Below are 20,298 nucleotides of genomic sequence, written 5' to 3' on the forward strand. Positions count from 1 at the left end.
TGACTTTCTGGGTTAAAATAACATACCTGGTGCCTTTAATAGACTATACTGTAACTAGCCCAAGTAAGCTTTATTATAGCTTTTAATTGCGTTATATTTTTGTTAATTATGGAGAGAAAAACAAAGTTCCAACAATTTTGCAAGCTGCGCAAGTGTTGGTAAGATTTGGTCGTGCCTCGGCGAAGTGTTGGTAAACTGTGGTTAGAACCAGGGCCACAATATCGATAGCTCGATAGCCAAACAGTAACTTATCGCTGGGGGTCACACTGTTTGCTTGTTCGTTTTTTTTGGCTGCAGAAATAAATAAACGAATTTCGGTTTAAAATGAGCGGAAACTATGATAATCGTGAATTAAATTAAGTACAAAAAAGTGAAACCACCAACTGGAAGCAAATTTAAGGAGATACATATCTGTGGTCCAGAAAATATTTGGAGTGGCAATCGGAGACAACAGCTGTCGGTCTGCTGGGTGGGTATTTAAATTCGAAAAATAGTCTTTAAATCTTTTGACTGACATTTGCATATTTCACAAGCTGGCGAAAGGTGAACTGAGGTCATTATTTTGTTGGGAATTACGTGTGCGTATATCCGCCGCCCATCTGCTTACCCCTGCCCTCTCCCTCCTCCTCATCCACTCAAGTGCTCGGGAAGCTGCCAAAAAAAAAAGAAGAAAAAACAAAAAGAACGCCTCTTGGCATAATCAATTAAAATGCCTAGGAATTTGCCGCTTCTGCCGCTGGCCCTTTGTGCCATCGCCTTTTTGGCCGCCGTGGGTCCAATGCCCGCCATCGGGGCGGTGGCCAACCACAAGCACGAGAAGCATCTCAGCAAGGAGCGGGTCAAGGACGGGGTCTACGCCCCCCGGGACGCCCACCACCATGGCGAGGATGGGGAGCACAACGTGGAGTTCGATCACGAGGCCATTATCGGTGAGTCACTTCCCGGAAAACAATAACATTTCGTAAAAATGGGAGACAAATCCATAAAAAATCCATGGCGCAGGCTAGGTACTTGGTGAACCCAACAGTTGCCAGAATTTCAAATTGCTAAGTTAAGATATAAATTTTTGAAAAAAATTCATTTTATATTTATTGAACTAAAAAAACAAGCAGTAGCGGTATTAGAAATCTACAAAATTTGTATTATATAATATACTTTGGTTTTCCAAACATTTTAAATCAGAGTTATACAACTTTTGAGCACATAACATATGAACTTTTTTGATTTCTTTTATTTTTATTTATAAAATCTGGAGATTAGCCTTGGAATTATTCTCCCAATTTGTTACAGTGTATGAAGCGGGGATATGTTTGTTTATTTGGATGGGGTTTATTTTTGTGGTTCTGCACATGGAAAGAATCATTCAGACATCAAGAGATATGGATCAGTCATATACATACATTCACATTTATGGTCCAAGAAAATGTTTTTAATGTTCGTGAATAGCCATGTTAATGGGTTCCCCATTTTATGAAGTCAAAACTTTATTGCCAGTTTTTAAATATAAAATACCGATTTGAAAATATAATTTTGTGTTAAAATCAATTGATTTTGTATTAAGAAGTAAAATTTATGATCAATTAGGATTGATAACAATCAAATTTGCAACTTTAGTTTATTTTGTTATTTTGAGAATCAAAATTTTCGCTTAGTGCTTTCATCGTAAAACCATTAAAATGGTTTTCTGAAAGCAACACGTCAATGGCATTGCTTCTGCTTTATGTTCCATACAAGCCTTCACGCTTATGTTCTATAATTACTACTCATCAACATTAGGCAACACAAAAGAGGCTCAGGAATTCGACACACTTACACCGGAGGAATCGAAGAGACGTCTGCTGATACTGGTCAAGATGATGGATCTGAATAAGGACGAATTTGTTGACCGGCATGAGTTGAAAGCCTGGATATTAAGGTCTTTTAAGTGAGTGTTGTCTGTTGATTAATACTGCATCGATGTTAGCCAAGCCAATAATCAATACCTCGGCCATTCACTGCTTCTGCTTGCATACTCACGAACAGAATGAATTCGATTTTAAATATTTACTTAACAAAAAAACACTTGCAGAAAACTATCGGAAGAAGAAGCTGCTGATAGATTTGAAGAAATAGATCAGGATGCGGACGAGAAAATAACCTGGACGGAGTATCTGCAGGATACTTACGCCATGGAGGATGAGGACTTTAAAAAGGAGACCATTGACTTCGATAGCTACGAGGATGAGCAGAAGATGATCAAACAGGACAAGGAGATGTTCAAGGCGGCCGACACGAATAAGGATGGAGTGCTGACGCTGGAGGAATATGTTTACTTCCAAAATCCCGAAGAGCATCCACAAATGTTGCCCATACTGTTGGAGCACACGATGCAGGAAAAGGATTTGGATCACAACGGCAAGATCAACTTCCAGGAGTTTGTCGGCGACGCAGCCTCGCATCACGACAAGGAGTGGCTGATCACGGAGAAGGAGCGATTCGACAAGGATCACGATACCAATGGCGACGGCGTGCTCACGGGCGATGAGGTTTTATCCTGGGTTGTGCCGAGTAATACGGCGATTGCCAACGACGAGGTGGATCACCTGTTTGTCTCCACCGATGAAGATCACGACGATCGGCTGTCCTACCTGGAGATACTCAATAACTACGATACCTTTGTGGGCAGCGAGGCAACCGATTACGGGGACCACTTACAAAACATTAACCATCTTTCCGACGAGCTGTAGATTCCAGCCAAAGCCCTTTCCTGCTATAGTGAACCTGTGCTTAGTATTGTATTTCATTTAAATAGTTAGTAAATTTATGTTTTATTTATGTAAATTCAAGTGACAATTGCAAATCAATATCGCTAAATTGTTTTGAGCGCTTCTTACGAATTTCATTTCCCACGTCTTAGTTTTCTTGTTTGTCATGTACCAATTACATAACGTGTATTAATATATATAGACACAAAAAAGAATCTACAAAATAAATAATTTTTACTAAATTACTTTGGGTATAAGTGCTGAACTTTTACATGTGCTCGTTCGATAGTGAAAAATTAAACACTTTTCATTTGCTTCATTTGCAATTTATGACTAGAAAAGTTTTCATTTTATTATATTACATAGCTTAAGCCTTAATTGCTGACTTGGAATATACAAAATTAGTTTAGCAGCGTGTTACTTTTGACTAGATTTCACACTCGTCTGTACCGAAAAATATGCTTAGCTCTATGCCTTACTTATTTTGCGGTTATGTAACAAGCACTTGAAGCCCCAAAATACGATTTAATTTACTCACTTTCCTTATATCACAAATATTGCACCAAATTGGCCTATTTCCCCACATTTTCACTAGAAATTTTCAACAAAAAGCTAAAAACAAAACTGAAAGCCGAATTATCTTCACCGATAATTTCGAATGCTTAACAATACTACAGTTCACTAAGCAATCCTTACAAATTCTACACGAAAATTTACACTTCCTAGAGGCACATCGTCTTCCGATGGGATGCGCTCCGTTTTGATGGCACAAAAAGATTCACGGGCCGCTTACAATTCGTAATTCATTATGCACATCTCCAACTCATTCACCTGGGGGAGAGGTCGTACTCTATAAACTTAGGTCTAATTGTGGCTCCGCACCATCGGCCACCGGGGACCGTGGATGCTCTGAGTTCTACAAGTCGCACAGTATATCGTAGTTGTCTACCTGACGCAGTGGCTCCATTTCGTCGATCACCTCCCCCAGATAATCGCTGATGGGCAACGGTAGCTTAAGCTTCTCCAGCTGCGATGCACTGCGCACCCGCCTCATTATGACCGCCCGACAGCGATCCTGCAGGTTGACAAACTCTCGCCGGGTGCACTTCAGGGTCATCTCCGTTTTGGCCGCCGTGGAGCATACAATGGGGTACAGCGGTTCATCGATCTGGAGAGGAGGATTTAGTTAATATGAATAAAGGACTTTTTTTTAAATGTATAAGAAGGGTAATATCTGTTCCGAAACAATCAATTACTGATCAATTATTAATTAAAAGATATAACATAATCAAGATCATCACTTCCATCAGATAAACATCCTTCATTTATATAAGGTTTACAAATTTTTTAGCAGGTGGCGCATATTTCAGTTGCAAGCTCCATCTGCTGGCAAATTCGGAAAGCATGAAGACCAATTTGTTTTTATACCCTTGCAGAGGGTATTATAATTTCAGTCAGAAGTTTGCAACGCAGTGAAGGAGACGTCTCCGACCCTATAAAGTATATATATTCTTGATCAGCATCACTAGTAGAGTCGATCTAGCCATGTCCGTCTGTCCGTCCGTCTGTCCGTCTGTCCGTCTGTCAGTCTGTCCGTCTGTCCGTCTGTCCGTCCGTTTATATGCAAACTAGTCTCTCAGTTTTAAAGCTATCTGCATGAAACTTTCCCAAAAGTTGTCTTTCTATTGCAGGTAGTATATAAGTCGGAACGAGCCGGATCGGACGACTATAGCATATAGCTCCCATAGGAACAATCGGAAAAATAAATGAAAAAAATTATAACTTTGCTGTTTTTTAATTTTTTGTTTAGTTCTTCGACGTTTAGTAATGGTTAAATATTTCTGATTTTCGGTTTAAATTTCATCATAATCGGACGACTATAGCATATAGCTCCCATAGGAACAATCGGAAAAATAAATGAAAAAAATTATAACTTTTCTGTTTTTTAATTTTTTGTTTAGCCCTTCGACATTTAGTAATGGTAAAATATTTCCGATTTACGGTTTAAATTATATAAAAATCGGACGACTATAGCATATAGCTCCCATAGGAACAATCGGAAAAATAAATGAAAAAAATTATAACTTTTTTGTTTTTTAATTTTTTGTTCAGTTCTTCGACATATAGCAATGGTTAAATATTTCAGAATTATGGTTTAGATTTTATCAAAATCGGACGTCTATATCATATAGCTCCCATAGAAATAATAAAAATATATAAAATAACTATCAAATAATTGAGTTGCTAATCATCATAGCTTCAATGTTTTTAAACATATACGCAGTAAATCATAATTTTAATGTTTTCAAAAATGTTAAATTCTTGCAATAGCTGCAAGGGTATATGAACTTCGGCTTGCCGAAGTTTGCTTTCTTTCTTGTTTTTTTTTTTGTTTTTCTTTTTTTTTTATGGCATTATTAGACAAATTGAGTCGAAATTGAAAATACTACACGGTTTTTGAGAAAGTTATAAAAGTTTCTTTAAAATTTACATTTTAAGATGATGTATCATACATATATCTTTTAAACATAGCAGTGATTGGGGGTATCGAAACATAATTTAATGTTTTGTGTGTAGACCTCATTAACTCACCTGATCCAATCCCCTGAAGGCCACGCCCAGGCACTTGCCATCCTTGTAGTAGGTGAGTGTGCCCTCGATGCCGTCGAAGAGTACTCCGATCTGGGTGGGATGATTCTCGCGGAAGCGCTTGGTGTAGAGCAGGGCCACGCCTTTGTGCCAGAGCACGCCCTTGTGGGACAGTCCCCAGCCGTGCTCATTCTCGCCCAGCATATTCCGGAAGGCGTTGGCATGGAGTCGGGCTGACTTTGTGCCTATGCCGAACATAATCGAGGTGCCAAACACCCGCTGCGAGACATGGAGCTCCCAGTAGTAGCGGCCATTGTTCAGCGATCGCTTGCCCTGGACGCCGGCGGTGCCCTTGCTCCAGTTGGGATGGAAGTGAACCGTTCGGGAGTTGGGTCCGCTGAGAACCACCTCCTTGGAGCGATGTCGCTTGCTCCACGTCCAGTTGTCCTCGACGCCCTCGACGAGGGGACAGAAGCGCGGTGGCGAAGCCGCATCCTGCGAGGCGGACTGCAGGGCCAGGCAGCCTGCTCCTCGGCGAACAGGATGACGACGACGCCGCGGGGTCATCGCCACCACGGGATGAGGGTGGTCCTGCTGCTGCTGCTGCTGCTGGGGATCCACTTCCACATCGGACATTGTTGTGTGACTAGAAATTTTTTCCGCTTCTCAAACTCAATCAACTTAGACAAAGGGAGCACTTCAAAACGTTTTTTGAGGAGGTGTAGGTTGGTTGTCAAAAGGTTGGGCTTTCTGGGGGTAGTTGTCCTCTTCCTGGGCTCTCAAGTTGCTGAAATTGCTTAAGGAGCGGCTACGGGGGTGGCGTTTTTATCCTGTCCTCTTTTGGCTAACCATTTAGGTGGAAGCTCCTTCTTTGGTTCTTCTAGTGGTTAACTTTTCCTTAGAAGTGTTCTTGTTTCTTCTAAATTTCTAACGTGTTATGATAAACATTGAAAGCTTTGCCTAAGAAGTCATTTCTTAACTCCTTATGCACTACCTTCTCTTTTCAAAGTTCTGGTTTACAAATGAGTGGTTAGCAGGCGTTGTCGTTTCTCCTCCTGAGGCAAATACTCCAGCTCAAATTCCTCCTGTTCAACTTCCTCCTGTAGCTCCGATGGAATCTCCTCTGGAACCTCCTCTGTAACCTCCTCTGTAACTTCCTCTGCAACCTCCTCTGCAACCTCCTTTGGAACCTCCTGATCCCCTTCCTCCTGCTCCTGAGTCCCAAAGCTGGTCAACGAACCGTAACCACTGCTCAGCGAAGTGCTGCTCCAGCTGGAACTTAGTCGCACGGGACGATAGCTTCTCACCGGCTGGAGGAGCTGCTGCTGCTGGCCCAGGCTCCTTTTCAACTCCCGCTTGATCCTTCGGATTTGACGAAAGTCCTGCTCGCCACCGGAACCCCGCTGCTTGTGCAACTGCAACTCCTGCAGGTGAAAGTGATGGCGACAATAGCCCTGCGGACTGTGGGCACAAAAGCGACAGGCCTCGGAGTTGAGGCCACCAACTAGGGGCAGGATCGGCTCGAGGATGCGACGCTTCTGGCTGCGCTTCTGTTGCTCCAACTGCTGCTCCGCCAGGCGCTGGGGTGCCTTACGATCGCCCACCGTCTCGGCCACCTCCTGCAGCAGGCGCACGTTCTTGGGGAAGCATCTGTCGTGGACGTAGAGCACCAGGCGTTGGCAGTAGAGGCAGAGCGATTGGAACAGCAGCAGCAGGACGATAATCATAAATGGGGGTTGAGTTCAGTTGGGTTCCTCCTTCTTTTTCTTTTGCTGCCTTGTGGGTGCACCACTTCCGGTAGACACCAGAACGTCTTAGTTTTCCAAATTATAAGCTAGTCCTGAGCGGAAAACTCACAATTTTCACTGTTTCTTACGGGGTACACACATATTTTTTTCCAGCTCCTCCACCTCCTGAGCTCCCAAAAGCTGCTCCGCTTATCTGGCTAAAGTTTCGACGACTCCCACCGACGACGACTCCGCTTGCGTCCAAGTCTCGCTGGCTTCTGGCAATCACTCTTTTGGCTCACTTTTCCAACTTGAAGCCACAGCGGCGAGGCCTACCCTTATTTTTTCCAACCACCAATTGGAATATGTGCGTGCGTGTGTGTGTGTGTCTGCATATCATTATCATATGGTCTCGCATGTCTCGCCACCCCTTGGCCCAGTTCACTCCCCGACCCCAGTCGCCACCCGCTTGAAAACTCAACCCCCACATTGGCGTACGGACAAAGAGTGTCATGCGCACAAGTGCACGTGGTGAGTTGGCTCTGCTCATCGCCTTGGCATTGCTTTTTTAGGGGCTCTCCACTGTGCCGGTTTTCCACCACAATAGCTACCCTCAACCCTTGTCTCTTAACGAAGATCTAAGCATTTAAGGTTGGGGTTACTTCCTTATGTAACATAAAAGATTTTCAATCTTTTATATTGATCATGATATCGCTGTGTATGTTTAACCTAAAAATGTGCATGACTCTGGTAGTGGTAAATATTTCAAATATACATGTGCAACTGTTTACAACCCTTTTTATATATAATTGTAAATCAGCACAGAGATAATACTCAATAATAAAATAGTTGTATACCTTTCTTATATAATTTTTTTTTATAATTTTGGCTTTGGCTTTGTTTATGATTTAAATCCCTTTAAGGCTAAACAGATTTCGAATTTGGATTAAAAAGCCCCAAAAATATATATCAAATCTAGTTAGACCAGTAGATCAAAGCCATTTAGATAATCCTTATAAACTCTCTACGAAACAATCATACAATCGTCTTGGTTGCTGTTTGTTCTCCCTTAACTGGTAGTTTGCAAATATAAATGTATTTATATATTTTCTTTATTTTACCATTTTTTGTTTGTTTTATAAACGTGAACAATAAGCGACAAAGTTGTGTATAGCAGTTGAGGAGGCGATCTACATGTGTCAATGGATTCGTTCAATATTAGTTATATCCTTATTACACTGTGCATTTGTTCGCATTTTATCAAGTACTCAAAAAATGGAAAATGCCTTGGCAGCAGATGGGTATTAAATATTTTTCGACATACGACCGAGGCTAGTTTATTTATTTGTTTGATTTACTTAACATACGTAACGTAACTTAGAAGCAGTTTACAATTGTTTAGAACATTAATTGGCAGATAAAAAATGGCATTGTGGTCCAAGGAGGTCGGTTTGTAGCACTTCGACCCGGTGGCCTCGTTTTGTTTCATTTTTGGTTAGTTTAAGGAATTTGTAGCAGTGTTGGTTCGTCGGTGTGTGTGTGTGTGTGTTTTTTGTTTGTTGGTTTGATTGTGTGTTGTGAGTGTGTGCTTTGGTGTGTAGGTGTGTGTACACACGATTCGTTGGTATATTTAGGGCTTTACATTTAAAATAAACTTATGCTGTGTGCTGGGTGTCTGTTGGGATGTGCTACGACGAGGTCCTACGACGAGTTCTTCATGCAGACCTGGCACCTGGACACGTGCGACTGCCGATCCCCAGCCTTGATCGTCTGCTGTTGGGGCTTATCGAAGGGCTGTGAGGACTCCAGATTGAACATCCAGAAGCTGGTCATCGTATCGTAGAAGTGGCACGTGCCCTTGGCTCCATTGCACTCGATGAAGGGTGTGGCACGGAAGTCCTCCAAACAGGATCCAGGCGATTGCAGCGCCTGTCCACCACCTCCGTTGCCCACAGCCGTGTGCTATGGAATAAAAGACAACAATGAATTAAGCATACATTTAGGTAAGTAAGAGACCTCAGATCGAAAATTGAATTTTTTGTCATATTTAGCATTTTGGGATCGGTTTGGGTGAGTTTATTGAAACCAGAAGAATTGACATAGTTGTTTTCTATTAAAATAAGATGAACTGATAGATAGATTTGTCCTACCGAAGTTTCCTTTCTTGTTAAATTTAACTAAACGTACTGATTCAACTGAAAAAGTATAGATTATGTTACATATTTAGTTTTATGGTTTTGGCTTTGCCCCACTCTTTGCAATACTGTATGCAAAGATTTAATATTTATATCACAAATTGATATTAAGTTACTGCAAAATTATTTGGATAATCTAAGCTACAGATTAGAAGGATATCTACATAACTGGGTTGGTCAAAAGAGTTTTCTCAATTGATTTTTGTAAATACTTTCTACCACCCCTGTATGTATTTGCTTCTGAGCAAAATATGATGACATCGATACTTTCGATATATGTATAGTTTCGGTGTACCGAAGCTAGCGTCCTAGCTTATTTAACTTAGTCAAACGGACTGATTATATTACAACAAATTAGATTTTGTAGCATGCTTTAGCATCTTCCCAACTAAAGTTCACGACTTAATATTAACAGCACAAAGTGGCAATTTCAATCTGGAGGCACATTCAGGAGTGTGTACTCACCATGAGGAAACTGTAGCCAATCCAGATGCCCTCCCAGCCATTGGGACAGTCGGGAACCTCTATCGTCTGGCTGTGCACGGCGATCACATTGGCCGGCGCCTCGCAGACGACGCAGCGTGAGATGTACTGCTTGATCTCGTTGTTCTCCACGGGCATCATTGGAATGGCGGCGTTGGTGGTCAGCCAGAAGGTCTTGTCGTTGCGCGAGGCATAGTTGCAGACGTTGTTCTGACCGCAGCTTAGGACGGGCAGCGTCGAGAACCTGGGCACACAGGAACCGGGAGAACCGAGGTCCTGGTTGTGGGCATAGTCATTGCCATCGACGTACAGCAGGGAATAGCCCGTCCAGAGTTCCGTATGTCCGGCTGCGCAGCTGGGCACCGTGTCGGATTGACTGTGTCGTGTGATGAGGATGCCGGTGAGGTAGTCCAGGGCGGCGGAGCACGGTGCACCCTGTTCGCCCTTGATGCCGATCAGACCTTCGGCTCCGTCGTAGCCACGCGGGCCCTGCTCTCCACGATCTCCCTTGGGTCCGGGACGACCCACCAGTCCCGTCACGCCGATCAGGCCGCGCTCACCCTTCTCGCCGCGCTCGCCCTGAATGCCGATCAAGCCACGCTCTCCCGGACGTCCGACCTCGCCCTTCTGTCCATCACGTCCCGGCTGACCTGGTTCTCCCTTGGGTCCCGGCGGTGGCAGCTTTCCGGGCTCGCCCTTTTGTCCCGGCGCACCCGGTCTTCCGTCTTTTCCATCGCGTCCCTTGGGTCCAATGGAGCCATGATCGCCAGGCAGGCCAGGTGGTCCAACGTTTCCGGCCAATCCCTGGTAGCCCATGTCACCCTTGGCTCCGGCCAAACCGGCCAGACCAGGCAAGCCCTGGATACCCCGATCGCCCTTGTCTCCCTTCTGTCCCTCGAAGCCGTTCAGACCACGTTCGCCCTTGAAACCCTGCGGTCCCATATCTCCCTTTGGTCCGGGGGCGCCATTGAAGCCATCCTGTCCTGGTGCACCTATGCTGCCGGCCAGACCACGCTCTCCCTTGGCACCAGTTGGTCCAATTGGTCCAGGCAAGCCCACCAGACCCGGCTCTCCAGCCAAACCAGGCAGACCGCGTTCACCCTTGACGCCGGGAGCTCCAATAAGACCTAGGTCACGGGTGATAAGTTTTATGAAGAGATTAGTAACAAGGAAACAATAAAATGAAAACCGAAGCTAGCTTCAGCAAGCCGTAACAATTTATTAAATATAAGGCAAAAAACCGCGAGATATAGGAACGCTTAATTCTTTAAAAACAAACCAATTCTAGCTTAGTTCACCCTATATTACCCGATATTAGCATAGATTTTGTATGTATGACACTGTATGACAGCTATATGATATAGTAATTCCTTTTTATCAAACTCAAGGGATAGGTTCGAAATTCTATATAAACTTTTATAAATAAAACAAAGAAATTTAAAATTTTCTACCTAATAGTTATGAAAAAATGGATTGCTAGGGGCTTAAGCCTCCAGCTTTTAAACTAAGCCCGCAAGCGGTAATTAAACGGACATATTGTCTAGATATGCTGATTAAGAAATCTACATACTTTATAGAGTCGAAAACGTCTCCTTCACTGCATTACAAACTTCTGACCAAATATATATAACCCTTCCGCAAGGGTATACAACAATTAATTTAGGGGGTGAACTTATTTTTTTACGAAGAAGTTGTCTATAAAAAAAATGAATCCAAAGAACTACGAAAATATTAAGATACTAACAAAAGTCCTCCAAAAATCGATTTATAGTATTATACTCCTAGGAGTAACGGATTATAGACTTACCTTGACGTCCGTTCCTGCCGGGGCGACCGGGCAGACCCTTTTCGCCCTTGGTGGGACGTCCCGGATAGCCAGCCTCGCCTGTAAGACCGATGTCACCCTTTTCACCGGGAACACCGTTCAATCCGTTGGCGCCAGGAGCTCCATCGAAACCGCGATCACCCTTAGGTCCTACGTAGCCAACTAATCCTTGTTCACCTCGTTCGCCCTTTTCGCCCTTCTCGCCGATGAATCCACGCTCGCCCTGCGATCCCTTATCGCCACGAAGTGCCTCCACGTCGATGCTAGCCGGAAGACCGGCCGGACCACGGACACCGCGATCGCCCTTGGGACCGGGAGCGCCCACAAAGCCCTGGGGTCCGACGGGTCCCATATCACCCTTGATTCCGCTTAGTCCGGCTAGACCGGCCTGACCCTTGTCTCCTTTGGGGCCAGGATAGCCAGCAACACCAGGAGCACCGGGGGCGCCGGGTTGTCCGTCGAGGCCAGGGGTACCGGGAATGCCGGGTGCGCCGACAGATCCCTTCTCACCGTGCGGGCCGTAGACGCCCTGTAGTCCTTGGTCGCCCTTCTCGCCATTGATTCCGTCAAGACCATCGGCGCCACTGCGTCCAGTGTCTCCCTTCTCGCCCTGCTGACCAGGACGTCCGTGAACAACCGAGCCGGGGAGACCCTTCTCACCCTGCCAGCCCGGCTCTCCGGGCAGACCCGTATCGCCCCGAAGTCCGGAAATGCCAGGCTCACCCTTCTGTCCCTTCTCGGAGGCGTCGCCGGGCAAGCCAGGAGCTCCGTCCAAACCGGGCAATCCCTGGGCACCCTTCTCGCCGGGCAAACCGTCCAAGCCATTCTGTCCGGGGGCGCCAACCATTCCTTGGTCACCCTTCATTCCAGCAAATCCGGGGGCTCCTTGAGGACCACGGCCGCCCACGGGTCCATCGTTGCCAGTTAAGCCTATAGCTCCCTTGTCACCCTTGGCACCTGAAAAATGGTAGCAAAAAAATTACGAATTAGATATATTTATTCGTCTTTATTGAACCTTTTCGGAACCCTTTTTTAAATCAGTGCTGGGGAGTATCTAAGTACCCTAGGTTATCAAATTTCCAGTATTTATAAAAAAATGCATAAATCCATAAAATGAATTTTGTTAACATTTTTTATATCTCTAAGCTAGTTTTTTTGGTACTTAAATATTTGTATTTCTTTTTGTTTTCTAGTAAGCTCAATACCTCAAAATACAAAAATGTTGTTTTGTATATATGCGTTCGAAAAAAAAGCATAAATCGATTGTTGCCAACCAAAAATGTACCTAATCTTGATACTTGAAAAGGTTGTGTTGTACCTATTATCTAACCTAGGACCTTATTCTCTTGCACGTTACCTTGGTACAATAGGCTAAAACCTCCCGTAGCACTGGTTTAAAGCCAGTATAGGATAGCATATACAAGCTATTATAATGACTTACCAGAGACTCCGGGTAATCCAGTTGGTCCGCGCTTTCCGGGAGCACCGGTCACGCCAGTAAAGCCCTTGGGACCATCATTGCCAGGTGCGCCGCGTTCCCCCTTGTTGCCGGGCATGCCGACCAGGCCGGAATTTCCGATCTCACCCTTGGCGCCGTCACGTCCTCGAACGCCGTCAATGCCGGGAGTGCCGGGTGGTCCAGCCACTCCGGGGGGTCCGACTGGGCCAGTGTCTCCCTTCTCGCCAACAACTCCCGCACGTCCGGATGGTCCGGGCATGCCGGGATCGCCTCTATCACCGGGATATCCAACGCTGCCATCGGCACCGGGCAGACCAGGAGCTCCCGATGGGCCACGGTTGCCCTTCTCGCCCTGCAGACCACTGAGACCCGGTGGACCAGGAGGTCCGGCCACCGAAATGCCAGGCTCGCCCCTCGGACCGTATTCTCCATTGCGTCCGGGTATGCCGCGGAGGCCATCCTTTCCTGGATTACCGGGGGCACCGACCGACCCCTGGTTGCCCTTGTCGCCGCGTTCTCCGGTCAAGCCGCGTGGTCCCTCTGGACCGGGTAATCCGGTTAGACCAGGCTCACCCTTGGCTCCCGGGTAGCCGATCGATCCCTTCGAGCCAACGGGTCCCGTGGCTCCAGTCTCGCCCGGGCTGCCCGTCTCTCCCTTGCTGCCCTTGGGGGGCAACGTCAATTCGTCGGGCTTGCAGCTGCCGGGCTCTCCCTTGCGACCGGAAAGACCCAGCCTACCTTTGTCGCCCTTTAGTCCATCATATCCATGTTGACCTGGCTCTCCCTTGATGGAAATGCCATCGACTCCGGGGAAACCGTCCTGTCCATTACGGCCGGGTCTTCCATCGTTGCCGGGGGGGCCGGTAAAGCCCTTGTCGCCCTTCAGGCCGATCTCTCCCTTTTGTCCGATAGGTCCGGGTAATCCGTTTGGTCCACGCTCTCCGTCAACTCCGCGAGCTCCAACGCGTCCGGGCACTCCCTTCTCACCCTTGATAGTCTCTATCAAGCTCAAATCTTTAACGGCATCTTTGCCCCGTTCTCCATCCGCGCCAGGAGCTCCAGTCAAACCATCCTTGCCCTTCTCGCCAGGTGCTCCAGTTGCTCCGTTGATGCCATCGTGTCCACGTTCACCTGGATAGCCTCGATCTCCGGGCGGACCTCGTGCGCCATCTTTTCCGGGAACTCCGGGCAGACCCATGGCACCCTTGTCTCCCTTCGCACCGCTCCTGCAGGATGAGCACTTGCCGCCGGCGTCGCCCTTGGGGCCCATGTCACCCTTCTGGCCATTAAGTCCGGGACGACCAGCATCACCCTTTTGGCCAGGCTCACCAACGATACCGGGGGCACCGGGAAGGCCAAGCTTCGAGTCACCGGGAACACCAGCGTTGCCCTTGAAGCCGCGCTCTCCCTTGCTTCCCTTAAATCCGGGACGTCTGAGGGGTAAACAATATGGTGTTACTCCATTACATTTATAATGAATTCAAGACATAAGAAAATGTAGCTTCTAGATATAAGAGTCCTCATTCCATTTAGCAGGTAAAGCGTTATTGGACTTAGGTATACCAAAATAGATGACTATAAAAAGGTTTTTGAACAGCTTTAGCGGACTTACCCAGGAATACCATCGTCTCCCTTGGGTCCTTGAATGCCAATGCCGGGCGTGCCGGCGTCACCCTTCTGTCCATCTGGTCCCGGTGGTCCTTGGTGTCCAATGGGTCCAACTGGTCCCGGCTGTCCATCAAGACCAGCGGTTCCCTTGTCACCCTTTCTGCCCGGTGGTCCTTCGTTGCCGGTACGTCCGGGTAAGCCAGCGCCTCCCTTCTGTCCCGTGTATCCCTGCGCACCTGTCTGTCCATCGGCTCCGTTCAATCCCTGCGGTCCGGGTTGTCCGACATAGCCTCGAGGTCCTTTCGGGCCCGGGGGTCCGGGTGTTCCACGGCCACCGCCGGGCGGTCCGGGAGGACCCAGCAAACCCTGCTGACCTGTTGCTCCAGCAAGTCCTGGCTCTCCCTTCGCACCTGGTTTACCGGCCAGACCATTCAGACCCCTCTCACCGCGATCTCCCTTTTGTCCGGCAGGTCCTGGGTGTCCAAAGTTACCTTGGCGACCCTAAAAATGATTGGTTACCATCAATTACAACGATTACATCGGCTGGCATGGAAAGACACTGCACAGAGAGAAATTAGGTATTTGAATTCATTCTCAAAAATAATAATAATAATAATAATAATAATAATAATAATAATAATAATAATAATAATAATAATATTTTTAATCATTTGTCCTTTAGTTGATTCTCATTCTGAGAACATTACGCTCTAAACTACTTTTTTTGTTCTTGAAAATTTGTACACAAAGAAAAAAATTAATATAAGTTGATATTCTGTATCAATTTGGAACATATTATTACTGTCTTTTAATATCGCTTTAACGTTATTCAATGATACGTGCTTGTTAAATTCTGGACTTTTTTTTCTGTTTACGCAAACTGACTACAGTAAAGATAAAGTTTGAGTTTTTCGTCATGGTTTTGTTTTTAGTACTGTACTTGGTCAATCCTCTCTGTGTGTGATGGCAAACTTCTTTGGGAATTTTACTTACACGATCGCCTGGAGGGCCGGGCAGACCCTTCTCACCCCTCTGGCCATCGGCTCCGGCTTCACCTTCCGGTCCGCGCTCACCCTTTTGGCCGACGGGTCCCGGCTCTCCCTTCTCCCCGGTCTCGCCCCGTTGTCCTTGCTTGGTCAAAGTTCCACTGGATCCACTACCCAGAGCCGGCTCGCCCTTCTCGCCCTTGGCACCCGGTGCGCCGGGCTTCAGGGGTCCGAAGCAGGAGGCGCCCTTGTCGCCCTTCAGGCCGTGCTCACCACGAGGTCCTTTGGCGCCAAACGGTCCGGTGTCGCCGCGATCGCCCTTCTCGCCGGGTTCGCCCTGGGGTCCGGCATAGCCGGGCGTTCCCGCAAATCCGGGCTCACCCTTCTCGCCCTTGGCGTAGTCACCGTTCTCCTTGGCCGGCTCACCCTTCTCGCCCTTGCTGCCAGCGATGCCGGTATAGCCACGTGCACCCGCCATTCCGGACAGACCCTCCAGACCGGGCATGCCGGCCTTGCCGTCGCATCCGTCCTTGCCGTTGAGGCCGGGGGCACCAGGATTGCCAGCAGAACCCTGCACTCCGGGCACACCGGGCCGGCCGGGATTACCTGTCGATCCGCGCTCGCCCTTGTAGCCGCGCGGCCCAGACGGACCGGGGTCGCCCTTCTGGCCCTTGTCGCCCAACGGTCCTTCCTGGCCGGGGTATCCGGTCTCGCCCTTGGGCCCCGTCGGTCCCAGCGGACCCGGCAGACCCCGGTTGCCCTTCTCCGCTATGCACTTGGGCACACAGCCCGCATACCCGGCCGTACAGTTCTTCGGCGGCGACTCTCCGCGCTGCACGGAGGCGGAGTCCACGATGTCGAAGCTATTGTCGATTTGGAATTTCGGTTCATTTCCATTGTTGTGCCTGACCGAGTCCTGGATCGATCCGGACGCACCGGCCTGCTTCCAAAATTGCTAAGAGAAGGATTGGAAACACGTTTTGGATATTGCATATCTCCCAAAAATCGATTATATATATGTGTATATAGCTTACAGCGTCGGCACCAACTAACGCTCCCGCGATGACAGCGGCATACAGCAGCCTGCAAAAAAAACGGCAAAGATCGAGAGAGTTAGAGACTACATATATAGAGTCTTATCAGTTAAGGTTTCTGTGTGTGTTCCGCTCTCTTTAGTTCTCTTAAAGCGGAAATGGTTAAGAGAGTGAGAGAGCCTTCTCTTTGTAGAGCTTCCAGGAGTTAGCAACACAATCTTAGCGAAATAAGAATAAATCCATATTTCAATTTTATTATTATTTTTTTTTAACTAATGAAGTGAATATTGAAATCTACAAATCTATATAACTTGATTTCCACAATGACTTAAACAACGTAATTTAAATATTTTGTTACCTAAATTTTGCATCTATTTAACCAGTTACAATAAGGTCTTAATATTGTTTTAAAATTTTCTTATTTCAAGTTGATCTAATGGGGTTAGCAAGCATAACTTGATAGTTTTACATTTCATTTCTTTTTCTTGCAAAAATATACGGCTTTACTTTAATTAGTAGTGAGTTTATTGAAGCAAACTAATATGTTTTGTAAGCTAAAACCTTTAAAATTTGAAAAGCTAAGACTATAAATTCTATTTAATCAGTAATGTAAAATTCGATATAAAAAATTGTGAAACGTTTACTACATTTTTATTTCAATAATTAACATAAATATTGAGTAAATTAAACCCTACTTAACTTTTTTTGTAATCATTTTCGCAAGGCTTTTTTCTTATTTAAAAATGTATTAGGCTAACGGATTTACTTAATGCTAATTATATCTTTGTAACTCACCGCTTCCAGAAGGGCAACATGATGCCCTATGCACTTAAGCCTGCACAATTATTTGCTCTGTCCTCGTCGAATTTTATTATTTTATATGTTGCCGTCGTTGGGCCTGGAAAGATGAGCCAGAAAATTCGGCGCTTTAATTTTTGCAACAGTTGCAAAATGAACTAACAAAGTATAAAAGTTGAACGGTGTTCTTATGGGAAATTTGTTTCATATAATATTTGTGGGAAAATAAGTTGCTTTATTTTTTTTTTTTTTTATTTAATGTTGGTATTTTATTTTCTTTGGTTTTGCATTTCATATTTATTTATTTGTGGTCCAAGTAACATTTATTTTTCACGTTACAGTTTGAGAGGCACTGAAACTGGTACAAAGCTCGCACACCGATTTCGTACAAGACCTATAGCTCTTAGTTTATAATACTCATTTTCCCCTTAATTTCCATTAAAGTTGTATGTATACATATTTTTTGCAAATTTTGTAAAACTTAGTTCCTTACAGGAAACCTATCTAAAAGGGGCTGATCGACGGGACCCTACTGAAAACACACAACCACGCAACCGAGCGATCCGATCCGAACGCACAGCACTCCACTCCACAGAACAGAACACACTGAAGACTACAGGCAACTAAAGGCCAGATCAGCTGCGGACCGAGCCCAGTCTACTACTTACTCGGGAAGACGGAACACGACTAATTATAGTATAAGTTCGAGCGATCCAAAAGCCATTCGCCAATGCTCCGATGAGCCGATCTTCGTTCGGTTTTCCACGACCTCCACTCGGGTCTTTGGCTCACGTACACTGTCCGTGTGATTGGATTTCCAGGAGGGGGAGGAGGAGGGGGAGGTGGGTTCGTGGTGGAGGGGGTTGCCATGGCATATAGAACGGATGGGCGACGGATCGTAGATCGTATGTAGCAATAGCAACACTAATCCCAGCAGTTAACATAGTCACTGTGGGGAATGAATGAAACTTGGCGATAAGTCTGAAACTAAGTCGCTGCTGCCGTTGATATGCCACATGCGACTTAAGTTGCTCAGTAAAACAGCAGCTTCATTCCGCCGGATCACCATCACCATCACCTCCCCGGGGGGAGCACCTTCTACAAGCTCCTCTCGGAATTAGCTGATAGCCCCCGCCCCGAGATCGGGCACATGGTTTCCGTTTTTGGTCCGCTCCTGGTTCTGATATTTTTTCGGTTCGCAGACTGAGAAATTCCAAGGCTTCCTTATCAAGCCCTGCTTTTTCGAAATCTAATTATAGCCACATCCATTTTTGGTTTGTTTTTACAAAATATTACATCAATCTTTTTTTCCTATAAAACAAAATCAGTTTCTTAAAGGGTAAAGTAACAATCTATACATATGGAGATATTTTAATTGTCATTTTTAACTGATTTTCCTATATTAGAATTGTCGACTTCCTAACAAATCGACACAGGACAAAATTACAAACTAAAATTGATTACAAATGTATATTTGGTAATTAAATCAAGCTTTATGTATTTAAAACGTATAGTTCATTTATTAACCTGGGTTAATTTGTACGGATACCAAACAAATGAAACAATCTTATTTTAAAATGTTTAATTTAATTAAAATGAATTTAAAAAGAGTAATATTTTTGTCGAAATAATTAAAAGCCACGAATTTTAAAGGATTTTAAGTTAGATTAGTAGCACTAGGTTTTTATTAAATAATAAAAACCACGAATTTAAAAGGATATTAGGTCACATCACTAGCATTTGATTTGTACTAAATATTTGGCGTCTGCTAATCAAAACTTTGAATAAATATATTTCGTTTATCTTTCATATAATTAAGTTGATCAGCACCCTATTTGGACAACAATTTCCGTTTAATTATTTCCAATCAATAATACGTGTTCTTGTAAATTCTAATACACAGGTACTATTTAAATTTGACCTAATTACATTGAGTTTGGGAGGAGTAGAGCACTTCCGATGGTTGCAGAACTCTAAAAGTCTGATCCAATTTAATTTCCTAATCACTGCAACTTCCTAAAAGAGATCTATTGAGGGCATTGGGACATATCCGACTTCTAAGTACCCTAGGACAAAAGAATTCGTGCTCAACTAGACCGAGGCCTTGATTATGGCCCTATCAAGACACATTTCAAAATGCTATGACCTCAAAACCTAAAACCAAAGCTCGAATTTCGAAAGGTTCTATTTTAGTGATTCTGCGTTGAAATTAATCGAACGCCGAGCGCAGCTCTTACTGCTTGGACTCTTGTCGAGTGTTTTCTAACAGGAAATACGCAGCCATATCCGTGTTATCAGCTCCACATATGCCATATACTAAATGAAAAAGCCTTAACCTAATCACGAGGGGCAAGACAAACAAACAAGCATCGAATTCTATTATAACCACTAGGAAACATGGAGTTGAGTATTCAGACTTGACTATACCCGGTAGATGCTCAAAATCTTAAGAGAACTTTCCTTACATACTTAACCTATCATATTTTAAGTGCATAAATTTGCAATTAAATCATTCTGAATTATAATTAATTTTCATAGAAAAGACACCCAGTTTTGGCACCAAAGCAGTCATTAATATTATTTTAACTAAATAAACCATTAAAAGACATACACTTTTACTAAGAAGAAACAATTTTTATTTATGTTAAATGTATAAATTCAAGAGAATTTAATAACCTTTTGCTTGGAAAATTAAAAAAGCATATACTCTTCTGCGAATATACAGAACCAAAATGGGAAATAGCATTTGTATGCTTGAAATCGGGCTTTGATTCGGTTAGCGGGCTGGGCTCCTCATTTCCTCGTTTCAAGGCGTCAAAGTGCTAAATTCAGAGCCATAGTTATAGGAAG

At 44.9% G+C, this 20,298-nt stretch overlaps 4 protein-coding genes across 4 annotated transcripts; 1 reads left to right on the forward strand and 3 right to left on the reverse strand.

Annotated features, from left to right (window-relative positions):
- The first annotated feature begins 240 nt into the window (after positions 1 to 240).
- LOC108147791 (reticulocalbin-2) lies at positions 241 to 2,986 on the forward strand. The gene is made up of 4 exons (XM_017274530.2): positions 241 to 469; positions 534 to 929; positions 1,777 to 1,924; positions 2,069 to 2,986. Exons 2-4 carry the CDS (start codon positions 710 to 712, stop codon positions 2,724 to 2,726), a joined length of 1,026 nt encoding a protein of 341 aa, XP_017130019.1. The 5' UTR covers positions 241 to 469; positions 534 to 709; the 3' UTR covers positions 2,727 to 2,986.
- Positions 2,987 to 3,090: 104 nt separating this feature from the next.
- Positions 3,091 to 5,982, reverse strand: LOC108147795 (SPRY domain-containing SOCS box protein 3). Its single transcript, XM_017274535.2, has 3 exons — positions 5,337 to 5,982; positions 3,694 to 3,912; positions 3,091 to 3,575 (listed from the first exon to the last, which is right to left on the reverse strand). Exons 1-3 carry the CDS (start codon positions 5,967 to 5,969, stop codon positions 3,534 to 3,536), a joined length of 894 nt encoding a protein of 297 aa, XP_017130024.1. The 5' UTR covers positions 5,970 to 5,982; the 3' UTR covers positions 3,091 to 3,533.
- Positions 5,983 to 6,349: 367 nt separating this feature from the next.
- Positions 6,350 to 7,356, reverse strand: LOC108147800. The gene has a single exon (XM_017274541.2). The coding sequence runs from the start codon at positions 7,058 to 7,060 to the stop codon at positions 6,350 to 6,352; it is 711 nt and encodes a 236-aa protein (XP_017130030.1). The 5' UTR covers positions 7,061 to 7,356.
- A 798-nt stretch (positions 7,357 to 8,154) lies between these two features.
- Positions 8,155 to 18,097, reverse strand: LOC108147780 (collagen alpha-1(IV) chain). The gene is made up of 9 exons (XM_017274510.2): positions 17,942 to 18,097; positions 17,446 to 17,548; positions 16,651 to 16,699; positions 15,624 to 16,571; positions 14,635 to 15,131; positions 13,005 to 14,455; positions 11,546 to 12,520; positions 9,721 to 10,865; positions 8,155 to 9,022 (listed from the first exon to the last, which is right to left on the reverse strand). Exons 2-9 carry the CDS (start codon positions 17,463 to 17,465, stop codon positions 8,762 to 8,764), a joined length of 5,346 nt encoding a protein of 1,781 aa, XP_017129999.1. The 5' UTR covers positions 17,466 to 17,548; positions 17,942 to 18,097; the 3' UTR covers positions 8,155 to 8,761.
- Between the last annotated feature and the right edge of the window lie 2,201 nt (positions 18,098 to 20,298).

This window comes from Drosophila elegans, unplaced genomic scaffold, assembly GCF_018152505.1.
Source record: "Drosophila elegans isolate 14027-0461.03 unplaced genomic scaffold, ASM1815250v1 contig_814, whole genome shotgun sequence".
Lineage (NCBI taxonomy): Eukaryota > Metazoa > Arthropoda > Insecta > Diptera > Drosophilidae > Drosophila > Drosophila elegans.

Excerpts from the sequence above, each read along its gene's own strand:
- LOC108147795 (XM_017274535.2), bottom strand. The coding sequence starts at position 5,969 with ATGTCCGATGTGGAAGTGGATCCCCAGCAGCAGCAGCAGCAGCAGGAC. Across the intron at positions 3,913-5,336 it reads CCTTCAGGGGATTGGATCAG|ATCGATGAACCGCTGTACCC; the intron begins GTGAGTTAATGA and ends CCTCCTCTCCAG. Across the intron at positions 3,576-3,693 it reads AAATGGAGCCACTGCGTCAG|GTGAATGAGTTGGAGATGTG; the intron begins GTAGACAACTAC and ends CCTCTCCCCCAG.
- LOC108147791 (XM_017274530.2), top strand. The coding sequence starts at position 710 with ATGCCTAGGAATTTGCCGCTTCTGCCGCTGGCCCTTTGTGCCATCGCC. Across the intron at positions 930-1,776 it reads CGATCACGAGGCCATTATCG|GCAACACAAAAGAGGCTCAG; the intron begins GTGAGTCACTTC and ends CATCAACATTAG. Across the intron at positions 1,925-2,068 it reads TGGATATTAAGGTCTTTTAA|AAAACTATCGGAAGAAGAAG; the intron begins GTGAGTGTTGTC and ends AAACACTTGCAG.
- LOC108147780 (XM_017274510.2), bottom strand. The coding sequence starts at position 17,465 with ATGTTGCCCTTCTGGAAGCG. Across the intron at positions 15,132-15,623 it reads CCGGCCCTCCAGGCGATCGT|GGTCGCCAAGGTAACTTTGG; the intron begins GTAAGTAAAATT and ends AATCATTTTTAG. Across the intron at positions 9,023-9,720 it reads TTGGCTACAGTTTCCTCATG|CACACGGCTGTGGGCAACGG; the intron begins GTGAGTACACAC and ends TTTATTCCATAG.
- LOC108147800 (XM_017274541.2), bottom strand. The coding sequence starts at position 7,060 with ATGATTATCGTCCTGCTGCTGCTGTTCCAATCGCTCTGCCTCTACTGC.